Source organism: Erythrolamprus reginae, chromosome 3 (genome assembly GCF_031021105.1).
Source record: "Erythrolamprus reginae isolate rEryReg1 chromosome 3, rEryReg1.hap1, whole genome shotgun sequence".
In the NCBI taxonomy this organism is placed as follows: Eukaryota; Metazoa; Chordata; class Lepidosauria; order Squamata; family Dipsadidae; genus Erythrolamprus; species Erythrolamprus reginae.
The window spans coordinates 124411004-124426683 of NC_091952.1; the positions used below are offsets into that span (position 1 = coordinate 124411004).

A 15680-nucleotide genomic window follows, 5' to 3' on the forward strand; every position below is an offset into this window, starting at 1 on the left:
TTTGATAAATTAAACATCCAATTCTAACTTTGAAAAAAAAAAAACCTGTGTGTCAACTGTCCTATTAGCAAATCTAAAACAAGGAAACACTCTCGGGACAATTGAATTTCCAAATAAAACTTTATCAGATACACCAGTGATGGTGAATCTGTTTTCTTTCGGGTGCTGAAAGAGTGTGTGTGTGCACTATTGTGCATGCGCAAGTGCCCACACCCATAATTTAATGCCCATGGAGGGAGAAAACAGCTTCCCCTGCCCCCCGGAGGCCCTCTGGAGGCCGGAAATGGCCTGTTTCCCAACTTCTGGTGGGCCCAGTAGGCTGATGTTTTGCCCTCTCCAGGCTCCAAAGGCTTCTCTGGAACTGGGAGAGGGTAAAAACACCCTCCCCCATCTCCCCGGAGGGTCTCTGGAAGCCAAAAACACCCTCCCAGAGCCCCTGTGCAAGTCAAAAATCAGCTGGCCGGCACATACATGCACGATGGAGCTGAGATTGGCAACGGCTCGCATGCCAGCAGATATGGCTCCGCGTGCCACCTGTGGCACCTGTGCCATAGGTTTTCCATCACTGAGATACACCATGTTGATACTGAAGAAACAAAATCAGCTCTGTTTTTCCCGTGCAAATGTTAAATATCTTCTGCATCGTATATGGTTCCATAGCATAATACATTGCACCAATGATATTTTCTATTTTTTGTTCCCTTTTTTAAACCTTCCTTTCAGGCAGAGTTACCCAGTAAATGAAAATGAAAATCTCCTAAGTCATCAATATCACTCTGAAAATCACTGGTTGTTTCCTCTTCATATATGCTGTGAAGTTCATTAGTGAAAAGCTTTTATGCTGGACTGGCTGCAGTGAAGGGCTACCAAAAATTTTACTATCACACTGTGGCCGTGGCTTACGCAGGATGCCCTGCGTTTTCTTTCAACATCTTTCAGTGCAAATTGGGTGCACTGGGATGGAGCTCCATGAAGCAGTGGAAGTGATGTGCCGGTGCCTGGAGGCTGTTGGGGTCTGGATGGGTGTCAACAGACTCAAACTCAACCCGGATAAGATGGAGTGGCTGTGGGTCCTGCCTCCCAAGGACAATTCCATCTGTCCGTCCATAACCCTGGGGGGGAACTATTGACCCCCTCAGAGAGGGTCCGCAACTTGGGCGTCCTCCTCGATCCACAGCTCACATTAGAGAAACACCTTTCAGCTGTGGCGAGGGGGGCGTTTTCCCAGGTTCGCCTGGTGCACCAGTTGCGGCCCTATCTGGACCGGGACTCACTGCTCACAGTCACTCATGCCCTCACCACCTCGAGGTTCGACTACTGTAATGTTCTCTACATGGGGCTACCTTTGAAAAGTGTTCGGAAACTTCAGATCGTGCAGAATGCAGCTGCAAGAGCAATAATGGGCTTTCCAAGATATGCCCATGTTACACCAACACTCCGCAGTCTGCATTGGTTGCCGATCAATTTCGGATCAATTCAAAGTGTTGGTTATGACCTATAAAGCCCTTCATGGCATCGGACCAGAATACCTCCGGGACCGCCTTCTGCCGCACGAATCCCAGCGACCGGTTAGGTCCCACAGAGTTGGCCTTCTCCAGGTCCCGTCAACTAAACAATGTTGTTTGGCGGGACCCAGGAGAAGAGCCTTCTCTGTGGCGGCCCCGACCCTCTGGAACCAGCTCCCCCCGGAGATTAGAACTGCCCCTACCCTCCTTGCCTTTCATAAAGTTCTTAAGACCCATCTTTGCCGTCAGACATGGGGGAACTGACACATCTCCCCCGGGCCTATACAGTTTATACACGGAATGTTTGTGTGTGTGTTTGCTTTTAATAATGGGGTTTTTAGTGTGTTTTTTTTAATTATTAGATTTGTTCTTACATTGTTCTTGTTATTGTTGTGAGCCACCCCGAGTCTGCGGAGAGGGGCGGCATACAAATCTAATGAATAAATAAATAATTTTTTGCTACCCCACTCATGGTCCGGGCAACAGCCCACCCACTAAGTACAGGGAGGGGCTGTCTTATAGATCTTAGGATCCAGGCAAGAGCCCCAGTTTTCCAAACTTGAACTTGTAACACCACAAGACTGGAATTCTAGGAAATGTTCACCCTTGAAAGCTTCCAGGTTTGGGGAGAGAAGACGTAAAAAAAAGTATTTGGCTCCCACTTACGGCCTTTCTTACCAGAAGAAGATGGCTGTGGCAACAGCCCTGGGAGTTCCTTTTATAGGCACACAAAAAATAGTGCCTCAATCCACACCAAGAATAGTGCCCAATCCACACTGGCCATGCCTGGAGTGCTCCTTGTACTATTTGAATAATAGAAAGAGCAATTTAGTGGAGTTCTTGTTGCCTTTCACCAACTACAGTAAGTGCTGCCCTGCCTTAGTGTTCTCAGATTGACGCAACCAATCCATGCAGGTTCCTACAACTTACAAACTTGTCTGACCTTGACTAGGTACTGTATCTGCCCTTTGGCCACACTTGCTGCTCTGGACTTTGATTTTAGCTTAACCTGCTCTTCCAGTCATGCGCGTGCAAAACGAGCCCACCTCTTCTACTTGTTGGAGTTTTCTCTTCGACTGAGAATCATTGGCCGGGAGGGAGTTTGTGGGGTGGGGGGTGGAGGGCTAATAGCAGCCATTCTCCCAAATGTCAACAGACTGCTTAGCAGCTTTATAAAAGTAATAGTTTGTCAAATGGCCCTTCCAAAACCCTTAAAATTGGTGTATAATTTGAGGAAATCATTTTCACTCTTTAGCACTTTGGGTTGGGGGCTGTTCTTTTTCATTCTCATAGGAACTGCCAAGCATTTGTGGTGGTATACAAATTTAATTAAATTTAGACAGCCCTTCGTCCTATTTTGAGGACAGAGGAACTAACTCTCTCCTCAGAAAGGGGTGGCATACAAATTTAATATATTATTATTATTATTATTATTATTATTATTATTATTATTATTATTATTATTATGTCAGTACAACACAACAAACGAGATCACTATGCTGAATTTCGTATTTCATCACCAGTCGGGCACTTCCCAAGCACCTAGGACTGCGTGATGTAGCAGCGAATTATGTTTGCCGATCCCAGTAAAGCGGCCTTTTGCAATTGGCAGATGGAGATTTTGTCAATTCCGATGGTTTTCAAATGTCCGCTGAGATCCTTTGGCACTGCGCCCAGCGTGCCAAGTACCACTGGGACCACTTTCACTGGCTTATGCCAGAGTCGTTGCAGCTCGATTTTTAGATCTTCGTATTTCACTAATTTCTCTAGGTGCTTCTCCTCAATTCTGCTATCTCCTGGGATTGCGATGTCAATGATCCATACTTTCTTTTTCTCCACGATCACAATGTCTGGTATGTTATGCTTCAGAATTCAGTCAGTCTGAAGTCGGAAGTCCCACAGTAGTTTTGCTTGCTCATTTTCGACCACTTTTTCGTGCTTATGATCCCACCAGTTCTTTGCCACTGGTAAATGGTAGTTCCGGCACAAGTTCCAGTGGTTCATCCAGTGGATGATGATGATGATGATGATGATTATTATTATTATTATTATTATTATTATTATTATTATCTCTCTCTGGGTATACAGGTAGTCTTCAGCTGACGACCACAGTTCAACCCCAAATTCATGCTGCTAAGTGAGAAATTTGTTAAGCAAGTTTTGCCCTATTTTACAACTTTTCTTGCCACTGTTGTTAAGCGAATCACCACTGTTGTTAAATTAGTAACATTGTTGTTAAGTGAATCTGGTTTCCCAATTGACTTTGCTTGACGGAAGAGTGCAAAAAGTGATCACGTGACTCTGGAACACTACAATTGTCATGTGAGTCAGTTGTCAAGCATCTGAGGGTAAATCGCACGACCATGGGGATGCTGCAAAGTGTGTAAACTTTTTCTCGGTGCTGTTGTAACTTCAAACAGTCACTAAACGAACGGTTGTAAGTCAAGGGCTACCTGTATGTGAGTGTGTCCCGAGACTGTTATAGATAGAATGAAACAAGAGTTCTACAAGCCAAAAAGAGGGCAATAAAAATATTTACTGGCCCCTGGACATAAATTGTTTCATTTCCTACCCTCAAAATGATGCTACAGAGGACTGCACATCAAGACAACGAGACACAAGAACAGTTTTTTCCCGAATGTCATCACTCTGCTAAACAAATAATTCCATCACTACTGTCAAACTATTCACTAAGGCTGCATTACTATTACTATTAGTCCTCTCATCGTTCCTATCATCCATCTCCTTTCACTTACGACTGTAAGACTGTAATTTGTTGCTTCTAGCTTATGATTTATATTAATATTGTTTCCTGACTGCTTATTTGTATCCTATGACAATCATTAAGTGTTGTACCTCATGATTCTTGACAAAGTATCTTTTCTTTCATGTACACTGAGAGCATATGCATCAAAGACAAATTCCTTGTGTTTCCGATCACACTTGGCCAATAAAAATTCTATTCTATTCTGTTCTGTTCTGTCCTATTCTACTCAAGTACAACTTTCTCATTAATTTTGAGCATACTTTTTTCTCACTCAGAAATTCATTTTGACAACATGGGAACAGTTCCACCTTGTAGAGACGCTGCTAGGCATCATTATGATTAAGTTTTAAATCTTGCTGTCTGCTACAGAAATGATTGTTCTTCCTTTTTTTCTGACCTCTCAAGCAGCATGAAAGGCTAAGCAAAGGTTAAAAAGGCCCAAAGTTTTTATTTTTAATTTTGCCCATTGAAACAAAAACTGAAAAGGAATTCCACAGGCCAAATATGATTGGTGTTCTGGTTGGTGGGGTAGGAAGAAAAGAAAATATTTGGGCACTCCAGAGTTAATCTGAGGCATGCAAAGTGTGTGTATTATTACAACAAAGAATTGGCAGCTGCCGCAGAAGGAAAAGGCTTATGTTCTGCCTTATGTTTTAAACTTGTCAGTCAACTGATGCCAGGGTTCTGGACGTTTGCCTCTTCAGCACACCCTGTTGCAAGTCTCTATGTGAGCAGTTTTCCTCTCTCACTCTTCAGAGACTCTCCAGCTAAGTCAGGCGCCTTCCTTCCTTGGTGGAATTAGAACTCTGTCTCTCAAAGCATCTAACTGGAAAACTTCTTACACCGTCTGGTATTCCTTCGTAACTTTCACAACCTATACGTTTGTTTCACTTCCAGAATGGAAGAAGAGGAACTGCTGAAGGAAAGATTTCAGGCCATCACAGTAAGTAAGGACACACGTGTCTAAGAATATTACACTTTCTCATTCTCAGTGTGGCTTGTAATGTAGTCTTCTAACTCTCAGAAGCCCTTTGTTTTCTACTCTTAATTGATGTGACGGTGTAGCCCAGCAGTTTGAATATCAGCACGATTCTTTACCCCCAACCGCCTTTGCAGAAGGCATCATCTGAGCTGACAGCTCCACAGCATCGAACGCAACAGATGCTGGAGTCACATTATGTTTTACCTTCAGGCTTCTGCAATGCTGCCATTAGGTCTGAGTGACTTTTGAAGAAACTTTGCGTTTGAAGGACACCAGGAGAGAAAACTAGAAAAAGAGAAGGAATCCGACAGTTCCATAGCTTGAACGTAAATCACCAGAGAGGGAAGTCTTTTGCCTAGCAGAAGGGGTACTTGTGGATGATTCTGGAAAACACCCAAGTACAGTAGTTGAAGTTGTGATTGTTTCAAGAACAGCAGAGGTGAAATTCAGGTCAATTCATACTATAGTCAGGAGGTTTTGATTTTGTTCTTTAAAAGTCAATCTAATCAGAAGAAGATACAGAGGTGAAGACAATAAAATGTCAAAATGTATTGTCTTCCGGTGTCTGTTGACCTAAAATGACCTTCACACTCCTATGCTTTGACAAGTTAGGTCTACATGTATTTTATTTGTTTGTTTGTTTGTTTGTTTTTGTCCAATACAAATTGAAAGTTAAAGAGAATAAAAACATGCAGTAGTAAATATCAGGGAAAGGATAGAAGAAAAGATATGAGAATAGAATATGTCAATGAAGAGTAGAGGAAAGGATATATGAATGGGAGAAAAGATATATAAAATATAGGAGAGACAATTGGACAGGGGACGGAAGGCACCCTAGTGCACTTATGCTCACCCTTTAAATGTATCATTGGTTAGATCTAAGGGAACAATTTTCAAATGGAGCAAATAAAGAAAAAAAAGCTAACTTTTATCCTGTGCATATCTTTATCAATTGCTAACCACACCTAGATCAGCCTTTCTTTCTCCATCTATGAATAAAAGACCTTTCATAATCAATAGATGTATCTATTACCTGTCTACTAGCGGGGTGTCGCAACACAGACACGTTTTTGCAGTTAGTGCTGAATAAAAAATGTTCCAAATAACATTTGGAAAGCTTTAAAAAAAAAAAAAAGAAGGCATCCGACTTTTCCCCATCTTCTTCCTAACCACCATGCCTTAAAAGACTTAAAAATGAACAATCAACCAAATTATTATGAGGTATGCAGTCTAATAAATAAGTAATAACTTTTGCAAACTTTTTTACAAGCCTGCCATAGCCTTTTCGTAAACAGTGGGTCAAAAGATTTTCCATATGCATGATAATAAAATAGTATCATGGATATGAAAGTGTAAAAATGCAGCTTTATCATAAAAAACATTTTCCCCCTAGCGGAATTGCATAATTATATACATTCTAATTGTTATTTATATGCTACCATCCATATTCAGTTCAGAGAGTTGCCCAAAGAAATTAAATTGGGCAAATATAATTTTATATTATGACAAATAAAAAGTCCATAGCTGGGTAAAGTTTTCAAAGGAAAAGGCAATATGTTCTGAAGCATCTAAAAAGAAATATCTTTCCCACCCAAGGAATAGGGGCAGGTACCCATAGCAAACTGTCCTCTAGACACAACACAAAGAAATTCTTCAGGCACCCTGGAAATCAATAAAATTCATATTGTGAGTGAGGATGGCAAAAACAAGCCATCCTCACTCAAAACCGTTACAGGAAGATCCAAAATTCCTTGTTTGAAAATATAAATAAAAAATCAGTTTAGGGGACTTTGATACAAGAGGCTCTGCACCCAGCAAAGCAAATTTCTTGTGTAGTTTGTCATTTTTACATTCATACCATTGCCCCAAAGCTTTAATTTATATTGTTTATGCAAAGGAGGCAAAATGCAATATTTGCATAAGTTGAATTTTTTTTTGTAATTTATGACTCTTGTGTAAGAGCATAAACTATCATAATAATGTGATTTTGTATTTAATGGACATTCCTGAATAGCAGATACCTCTTTCCTCCAGTTAATCTGTTAAAACATGTTTTTTCGCTATAATTAGTAGAAACATTCAGCTCAGAAAAGTAAAGGCCTGGGGCCGTTGATCCATATGGTACCATCTAGATCCAGCCACAAAATGTTATAAATGGTCTTCTAATGTGTTTTAGACTGTCTTTTATATTGTTTTTATATGTTTATATGTTATATGTACACCACTCAGAGACCGGAAGGAGTTGGGTGGCCTATAAATGAGATTAATAATAATAAATAACTAAATTGGGGAGTTTACTCTATAAAGTACCAACTCATTCTGATAACCCATTCAGTTAGGTGTTGGATTTTCTCAGGCTGTTTACGTGGCATCATCAGGAAGAAAGGAAAGTGGGTAATTCAAAGACTGGCAGGCAAGATGTTCTTGAAATCTGGATTAACTGTACTATCACAAACTGCTTAGCAGAGGTGTACATAGTAAACAAACTTTTAAAACAGTTGCAAAGATAGGCTGACATTCTGTGCCATCAAGAAACATTCTTCAGAGATTTATCATTAATTTAGGAATGGAACCCACCTTCCGGCTCTTTATAATTAAAGCTATTCCATCAACTTAATGAATTTTCCCTCTGGCCAGATCCTATCATGAGATAAAGAGAAGCAACCAGTTGAAGCAGCAGATACAGGGGCTGCTTTTCTGCATTTTTCTGTCTAGGAGGACACACTTATAATGCCCTCTAACCAACATCTGCCTCAGGGGGGATGAAGGATGCTCTCCTTTCAGAAGCATCCGCAAAGGAGGTGTAAAAAAATAATAATCAAGATGCCAATTGCAGCAGAATGATCAACACACTATTCCTGCTTTAAATGTGCCAATGTCGGCACACATATATATGAGATATTAAATTTATACGCCACCCATCTCTTAGAGGTGGCTCATGCTACCATAATCATCATCTTGGTTTTATTTCCCCCACTCTGCTTAGGCAACATTATACCCTATCAACAATTTTAGGGTTGTTTAAAGCAGTTAAAAGATTAAATGGCTAATCTTCTTGACTTCGGTATATTAAATAGCAAGGGGAGACTCATTTGATCCTGTGGTTTAGGCAGCAAATGTTTTTAAGCGTGATGCTAAGATATTTGTAAAAAAAATCAGAGAAGCATCTTTATAACGTGGGAGATTCTTTTTTCCTGAATTCAACATAAATGCACACTTGACATTGTCCTGGGACACTGCTACCATCATACATATGAAGCAGTTGCCAGGCATTTTAATTTTGATCACATGACCATGGGGATGCTGCAACATTCATAAGTGTGAAAAATGACTATAATATTTTTTCAGTGCCATTGCAACTTTCTGTTGAAGACAAACTTATTTTTTCCCACCAGAACGTTTTCCCTTCATAGCACAGCTCCAGCAAGCATATTTTTTCTGCATATACTGTATATTAGATATGAATATATTAGATATTTTGTAATGCCCCATTTCTTATCTTCATTTTTCTGTAAAACTTTCATGATATCTCGGTAATATAATACTAAAAAATTGAAACTCTTAGGTTTAATTATTTCTTGTTTTATTCAATCACATATTATTTTTCTATCCATATGCTCTTTGCAAGCCAACTTACAGTACTTTTCAGTACAATTAAACAATAAAAATAGCCATGTAAAATGTAAAACCAGATAAACCAGAAAACCAATAATAAATAAAATAATAAAACTGCATAAAGTATCACTGAAAGTGCCAACAAACATTAATGATCACATGCCAGTCAGAAAGGGAAGACTAGATTATGAAAGTCTGGTTTCACATTTCTGTTACAAGCGGGCAGTATGTAAGAAAATCCTTAATGTTGGTGCCACCACTAAGAAGTTTCTCTCTTCCCTTGTTTTATCCATGCACAAAAAACAGGTAAATAGAGTTCCTGGTTCATAACATAAAATACTATAAGAAAAGGAAATGAATACAAGATTAAAACAATCAAGAGATAGCAGACAAGATCATTATCAGCTTTTTTAAAATCAGCAAATGGCAGCTTAGCTCAATTGAAGAGAAAAAGAAACAGAAGCATTTTAAAGCATTCAGAGACTCCACCTTAATTAACTCCCTACAACTGAATTTGGGGGGGAAATCTTACAGTTTCCAAGATTCTGTGTTTACCCTAGACTAATTTCAAATCTATCTTATTGAAATTATAGATCATTCTTGCTCCCTTCATTTCCCCACTTGAGTAGAGCTTGGCACATATTGCCGATATGTTTCATTAGATAAGCGGGACTCAAGGCATCAAGGAATTATTTATACATGAAAATTAGTCCTTTGAGTGTGACCTATAATCCAATGAAGCTGATGCACTCCCTGGTAGACACACCCAGCAGAAATCTGTTCATTACAGTTTCCTTCAAAAACATCTCCACATAATGAGCATTACAGAAATCTGTGCCAGAGAATAACCAGTCCATGGATAACAACAGGCCAGTTCAGTCTTAACAAAGTTAGTAAATTTGATCAGCATCTTAATCAATTAAATTTACCTGATTGAAAGCACCTCTTACCACCACATTTATCTGAACATGCAGATCTGAGCCTGCTCTTCTAGGCCCATGAAAGGTCCAATATCCTCCAATCAAACAGAATTATCAACAGTTAACAGCTCATATTTATCTGGATTCAGATTTACTTTCTTTTTATTCAAATCACAAGATGGTTAAAGCATGAAACTACCATAGCTATTCCAGTTTCACAGCTGAAACATCTAACTGGGCAAATGAATATCATACTCAGGGTTCTCCCAAAATGTAGGGGGATTCTGATCTTGGTTCCCCCATTTATTGATTTCAGCACTGCTTTTTAGAACTTATTTTTAACCACACAGGCACAAATTGTACTTAGGGTAACTATTTTGTTTATTTCCGAGTAACAAGGTCCTATAGATCAGTATTTTTCAACCTTGGCAAGTTGAAGATGCATGGACTTTTAACTTCCAGGATTCCCCAACCAGCTTGCTTGGGGAATTCTGTGAGTTGCAATCAATACGGTTTAAGTTTATCACATTTATATAGCTCACTAGGGGTTGCTAAGATTGAGAAACAAAACTATAGTTCAGAGGTGTCAAACTGGATTCCCTTGATGGCTAGATCAGCATTATACTTCTCCCCGAGCCATCCAAATTTGGGGAGTGGGGGTAGAGACAGGACAGGTGCCTCCTGCAGCAACACTGCCAGGCAAAACAGGACACAGGGGATGTGTGTGGCCCTTCTGTGTTTCATTTTCAGCCTGGACAGCCTCCTGCAGCACTTTGCTTGCCAAAACAGTGTATGGGGGAGTCCACATGCAGCCCCTGCGCCCCATTTTGGCCAACAAAGTGCTGTGGGATGCTGAAAATGGAGCACAGGAGCCACGCCATGCTCTGTTTTCACTTGCAGAGGCACTGTGGGATGGGCCTCTGCCATTTCCAGACCACCCTGGTGGGCCAGATTTAAGCACCCCACAATCCAGAGGCAATCCATGGGCCTTGAGTTTGACACCTCTACTATTTGCAGTTATTTTACACCATAATCTCTGCTGAATGTGAGTCTTTTAGCAAATGAGTTAGTTTGCCATGGGCAAAGAGAAAGGACCAGTTATAAATAGGTTTTAAAATGTGGTAGTCCATAGTTGTGATGAGAGAGACATAGCTAAGTATAGTTTTAAAAAAGGCTTTGGCCTATTCTGTTTACAACATTTTCATGCATTGAATGAAAAGTGACTTTCTATCCAAGTATTTGTAATAAAATTTCTTCGCCTCTTTTTAAATGCATCTGATATACCTTTCCTCTCTGCCCCTCTGTTCCAAAGCTGACTTTGCAGTTCATACTAAGCAATCATCTACACTGCTCAAAAAAATAAAGGAAACACTCAAATAACACATCCTAGATCTGAATGAGTGAAATATTCTCATTGAATACTTTGTTCTGTACAAATTTGAATGTGCTGACAATAAAATAAAATTTATTGTCAATAAGTGTTGCTTCTTAAGTGGACAGTTTGATTTCACAGAATTTGATTTACTTGGAGTTATATTCTGTTGTTTAAGTGTTCCCTTTATTTTTATTTTTGAGCAGTATAGTTTAGAATATATGAACCCAGCAATTGTGGTTTGTAAACTCTTATATGTGCAAACCAGGCCACCATAGCTTCTTCCAAAGGGAGGGAAAAACCAAAGCAAACAATCAATTGCATTCCTTTGGGCCAATGGTTCTCAACCTTGGGGGTCGAATGATCATTTCACAGGGATTGCCTAAGACCATGCGAAAAGACAAATTTCCCATGGTGTTAGGAACTAAAGCTTTTATTCTGGTGCCTTGGTACATATTTTTACAATCCGACCAATCAGGCATTTACAGTGTGGCTGTCCCTCTGACCTTTCTGCCAATCAACTTAAAGCTCTGTTGAGAAAATTGGTGCTAGACTTTTGGTTGGGGGTCCCCACAACATGAGGAACTGTATTAAGGGGTCGTGGCATTAGAGAGGTTGAGAATCACTGCTTTGGGCTTTTTCTTCTTCACGGTTTCCTCTTTCAACATGCCCTCCTTTGCCCTTCCTTTTCCAGGACAGTCTAATTGTCCTCGCAGGGATCCCCAAACTTGACAACTTTAAGACTTGTGGACTTCAACTCCCAGAATTCTCCAGCTAGCATAGCCTTAAAAGTTGCCAAGTTTGAAGGTCTCTGCGTCTACAGGGTAATAACAATGCAGCCAGCCACAGTTAAAGACTCATTGGAGCAAAGGATTGTAGTTAGGGGTTACACCATTCTTAGGTTACAAGAAAGTCAACAAATAAGACCCTGAGGGCCTTCTATCTGCCCTGTTCTCCTGTGATAATGAGGCAATAAAGACAGCACTTCCAGGAATTTAAGCAACCGCCTGCAAATCTTTAGCACACTGAATAATTTCCTAAAGAGGAGTGTAATTACCTTTAATCCCATCTGTTAACGAGCCCTGCAGTTGCAGCCTATGAATGCACAAATATCCAGCACCTGCATAAAAACCTAGCAGGCTAGGAACTTTAAGAAGACCAGGCCTCTTTTTTGATACCTCCAAAATGGCTGATTAGGAGTTTGCTTCAGTGTTGTATGGCAGTCCTTCAGCAGATTTAAAGCAGCCAGGTCAGCATGATATATGGGCTTTAAAAAATATATAGCATCATGTATTCCACCCTCCATTTTTGCCATTTTCAGGACAAGAGGAAACTGCAAGAAGAAATAACTCAGAGGCGCCTTAAAGTAGAAGAAGAAAAGCTAAAGCACCAGCATTTAAAGGTAAGGTGTTCATTTCTTTTTTTATTCAATTTCTTTCTTTTTTTAAAAGAAATGTATAGTGTCCAAACAAGCCAAGATTTTGTAATGGAGGAATAGCAGACAGGATACTGAAACTGTCTGTGGCAACTTACTGCATAGTGTCACACTCCATATTCATTCAAGGTCCCATGCATAGTATATCTACTTGCTGCTATATTTCATAGATAAATAGGTAGCTAGACTACCTATTTAGTCATTTTTTTTTACTCCTGGAAGCTACATAGAGCCAATTTAATATAGTGGTTAAGGTAGTGGCCTAGAAACCAGTTAAGTCTTAATTATAAAAGCATAATATTAGCTAATGCCTTTATTTTTAAGAATACCTCTAGGCCCCATTCCCAATGATTGATGGTTGGCTGTAGACTAGAATTTGGATTTTAATCTTGTGTATCTGCCCATCTCCCAACAGTCTAGGCCAGAGGTAGGCAAAGTTGGCTCTTCTATGACTTGTGGACTTCAACTCCCAGAATTCCTGAGCCAGTCATGCTAGCTCAGGAATTCTGGGAGTTGAAGTCTATATGTCATAGAAGAGCCAACTTTGCCTACCCCTGGGCTAGGCCCCAAACACAGAAGATTGATGGTTGGTTATACTATAGCAGTGGTGACAGACCTTTTATTCCTCGGTTGCCAAAAGTGTGTGTGCCTGTGCTATTGTGCATGCATGAGTGCCCACACCCATAATTCAATGGCAAAAATGCCCCCCATCCCCCCCAGAGACTCTTTGGAAGCCGAAAATGCTCTCCCAGATCCTCTGGGCAAGCCAAAGATCAGCTGGCTGGCATGCCCATGCATATTGGAGCTGAGCTAGGGTAACGGTTCATGTGCCAGCAGATATGGCTCTGCAGGCCACCTGTGGCACCCGTGTCATAGGTTCGCCATCCCTGTACTATAGTACAGTGATACCTCATCTTACAAACGCCTCATCATACAAACTTTTCAAGATACAAACCTGGGGTTTAAGATTTTTTTGCCTCTTCTTACAAACTATTTTCACCTTACAAACTCACTGCTGCCGCTGGGATGCCCCACCTCCGGACTTCCGTTGCCAGCGAAGCACCCGTTTTTGTGCTGCTGGTATTCCCCTGAGGCTCCCCTCCATGGGAAACCCCACCTCCGGACTTCTGTGTTTTTGCAATGCGGCAGCGGAATCCCAGTAGGGGAATCCCAGCATCGCAAAAACGAGCGCTTTACTGGCAACAGAATTCCGGAGGTGGGGTTTCCCAGCGAGGGGAGCCTCAGTGAAATCGCAGCATTGCAAAAACACAGAGGTCCAGAGGGGGGTTTCCCATGGAGGGGAGCCTCAGAGAAATCCCAGCAGCACAAAAACGGGCGCTTCAGCTGGCAAAAGAGGTGAGTTTTGGGCTTGCACGCATTAATCGCTTTTCCATTGATTCCTATGGGAAACATTGTTTCGTCTTACAAACTTTTCACCTTAAGAACCTCATCCCGGAACCAATTAAGTTTGTAAGACAAGGTATCACTGTATTTGGATTTTAAAATTGTGTATTTGCCAATCTCACAAGTAGACATTTTCTACAATTGTTGGGAGATGTTAGGAGATGTTACTAGTTCAAATGTGCTTCTGCGCATGCACAGAAGTGTCCTGGGTGGGTGGAGCCTCCCGCTACCCCAACAAAACCGGGCCGAACCGGGAGCAAGCCACCACTGTCAGCTGTATGAATATGTCTATTCATTAATCTTTTATTCCAGCCTATCATTCCAACACTGTGTGTATGTATTGAACTAACCCAATTTAAATAAACTGTATAATCAATACAACTCAGGCTATAGATATCTACTGGTAATTCACATTTCTTTAATGGTTGCAGCTTAAATTCTCTTGATGCATTTTGAAGTTTAATAGTTAAAAAGCCAGCTCCATTAAAATAAGCTTAGAGGATTTTAGGAAACACACAAATGATTGGCTTGTGCTGCTTGGTCATGTTATTTCAGATGAGATCATTGTCAGAAATAATTCCTGTGTAAAGCATGGCTCTGTGTGTGTGTGTGTGTGTGCTTCCAACAGGGTGTGTTCACTCTGAAACTGGCATTTTGTTTAATATACCATAATACTGAGATCCAAGAAAGCTTCAGATCGGGCTGAAATCCTCACACAGTAACTGATTTTATCTGGCAAAACTTTAGTCGATTATAATAATGGGTGGAAGGAAAAGATGTTTTAACATCGCTTCCCATACCTTGGGGAGTCATCTGCAAATTTTACACCGATGTTAAACCTGCCAAGTTGCTTGGAATGGAATCTCAATTATAGATGAATCAAATGACAAGCCTGACATAAATGAAAGGGAAGAGGAAAAACTGACGACATGCTCTCAGCTCGGCTTATCAAGGACAGCTTGACATTTCATAGCATATTAAAAACTGAACCAGGGTAAAATCCCTACAATGCTTATTTATTAAAAAATGGTCCAAAAAAAAAAATCATGCCAGAATCATAAATAGAGCCTTTCGCAGGGGACAACAGAACAAACGAGAGTATTTGATTGTCAAACTCAGCTACAAAAAAATGTGAGAATTGTTAAAGTTGCAGAAATGATCTTTCTCAGCTTTTCCACTCTACCCACACTGGAAAAATCTACAGCAAGGAAGGAATGTTGCTAATGGATCTTGCTTGGATTGCTGGGCCTGTCACACAAGTGTTTGGGGGATCAAATTGCTAATGATCCAGGGCTCTTTTCAGTTGTTGACTGCCGCTAGTCTTCACCACACTAAGAGGCACACATCAAAGCAGCAAAATTTCTTTCCAGTCTATACATAGTTGCCGAACTAGTTTATGGTAGGGTTCATCTGGTTTTGGCTTGGCTGTATAAATTGTGCTAATTTATTATAATAATTAACTGTATCCTATCTACTAGAACAGTGATGGCAAACCTTTTTTTGGCTCAAGTGCCAAAAGGGTGCCAAAAGGGTGTGCATACGTACACACAATATCGTGCACGCTCGTGCCCACACCCATAATGCAATGCCCTCTCCTTGTGCATGCAAACAACACCCCCCCTATGCATACAAATCCAATAAATAAATAAATAAATAAATAAATATGCACAACCCACAATC

General features: G+C 40.5%; 1 protein-coding gene across 3 annotated transcripts in view; it reads left to right on the forward strand.

Annotated features, from left to right (window-relative positions):
• The window catches only part of PALMD (palmdelphin), an 88043-nt gene that overhangs the window by 41635 nt on the left and 30728 nt on the right, over positions 1–15680 (forward strand). For 2 of the 3 annotated variants that reach the window (XM_070746569.1, XM_070746570.1), the window contains 2 exons: positions 5170–5215; positions 12483–12563. In XM_070746569.1, the coding sequence (XP_070602670.1) occupies positions 5170–5215; positions 12483–12563 (127 nt within the window). Of the gene's footprint in view, positions 1–5169; positions 5216–12245; positions 12411–12482; positions 12564–15680 lie in introns of those variants that run through there. The other variant, XM_070746571.1, reaches the window with a different exon arrangement.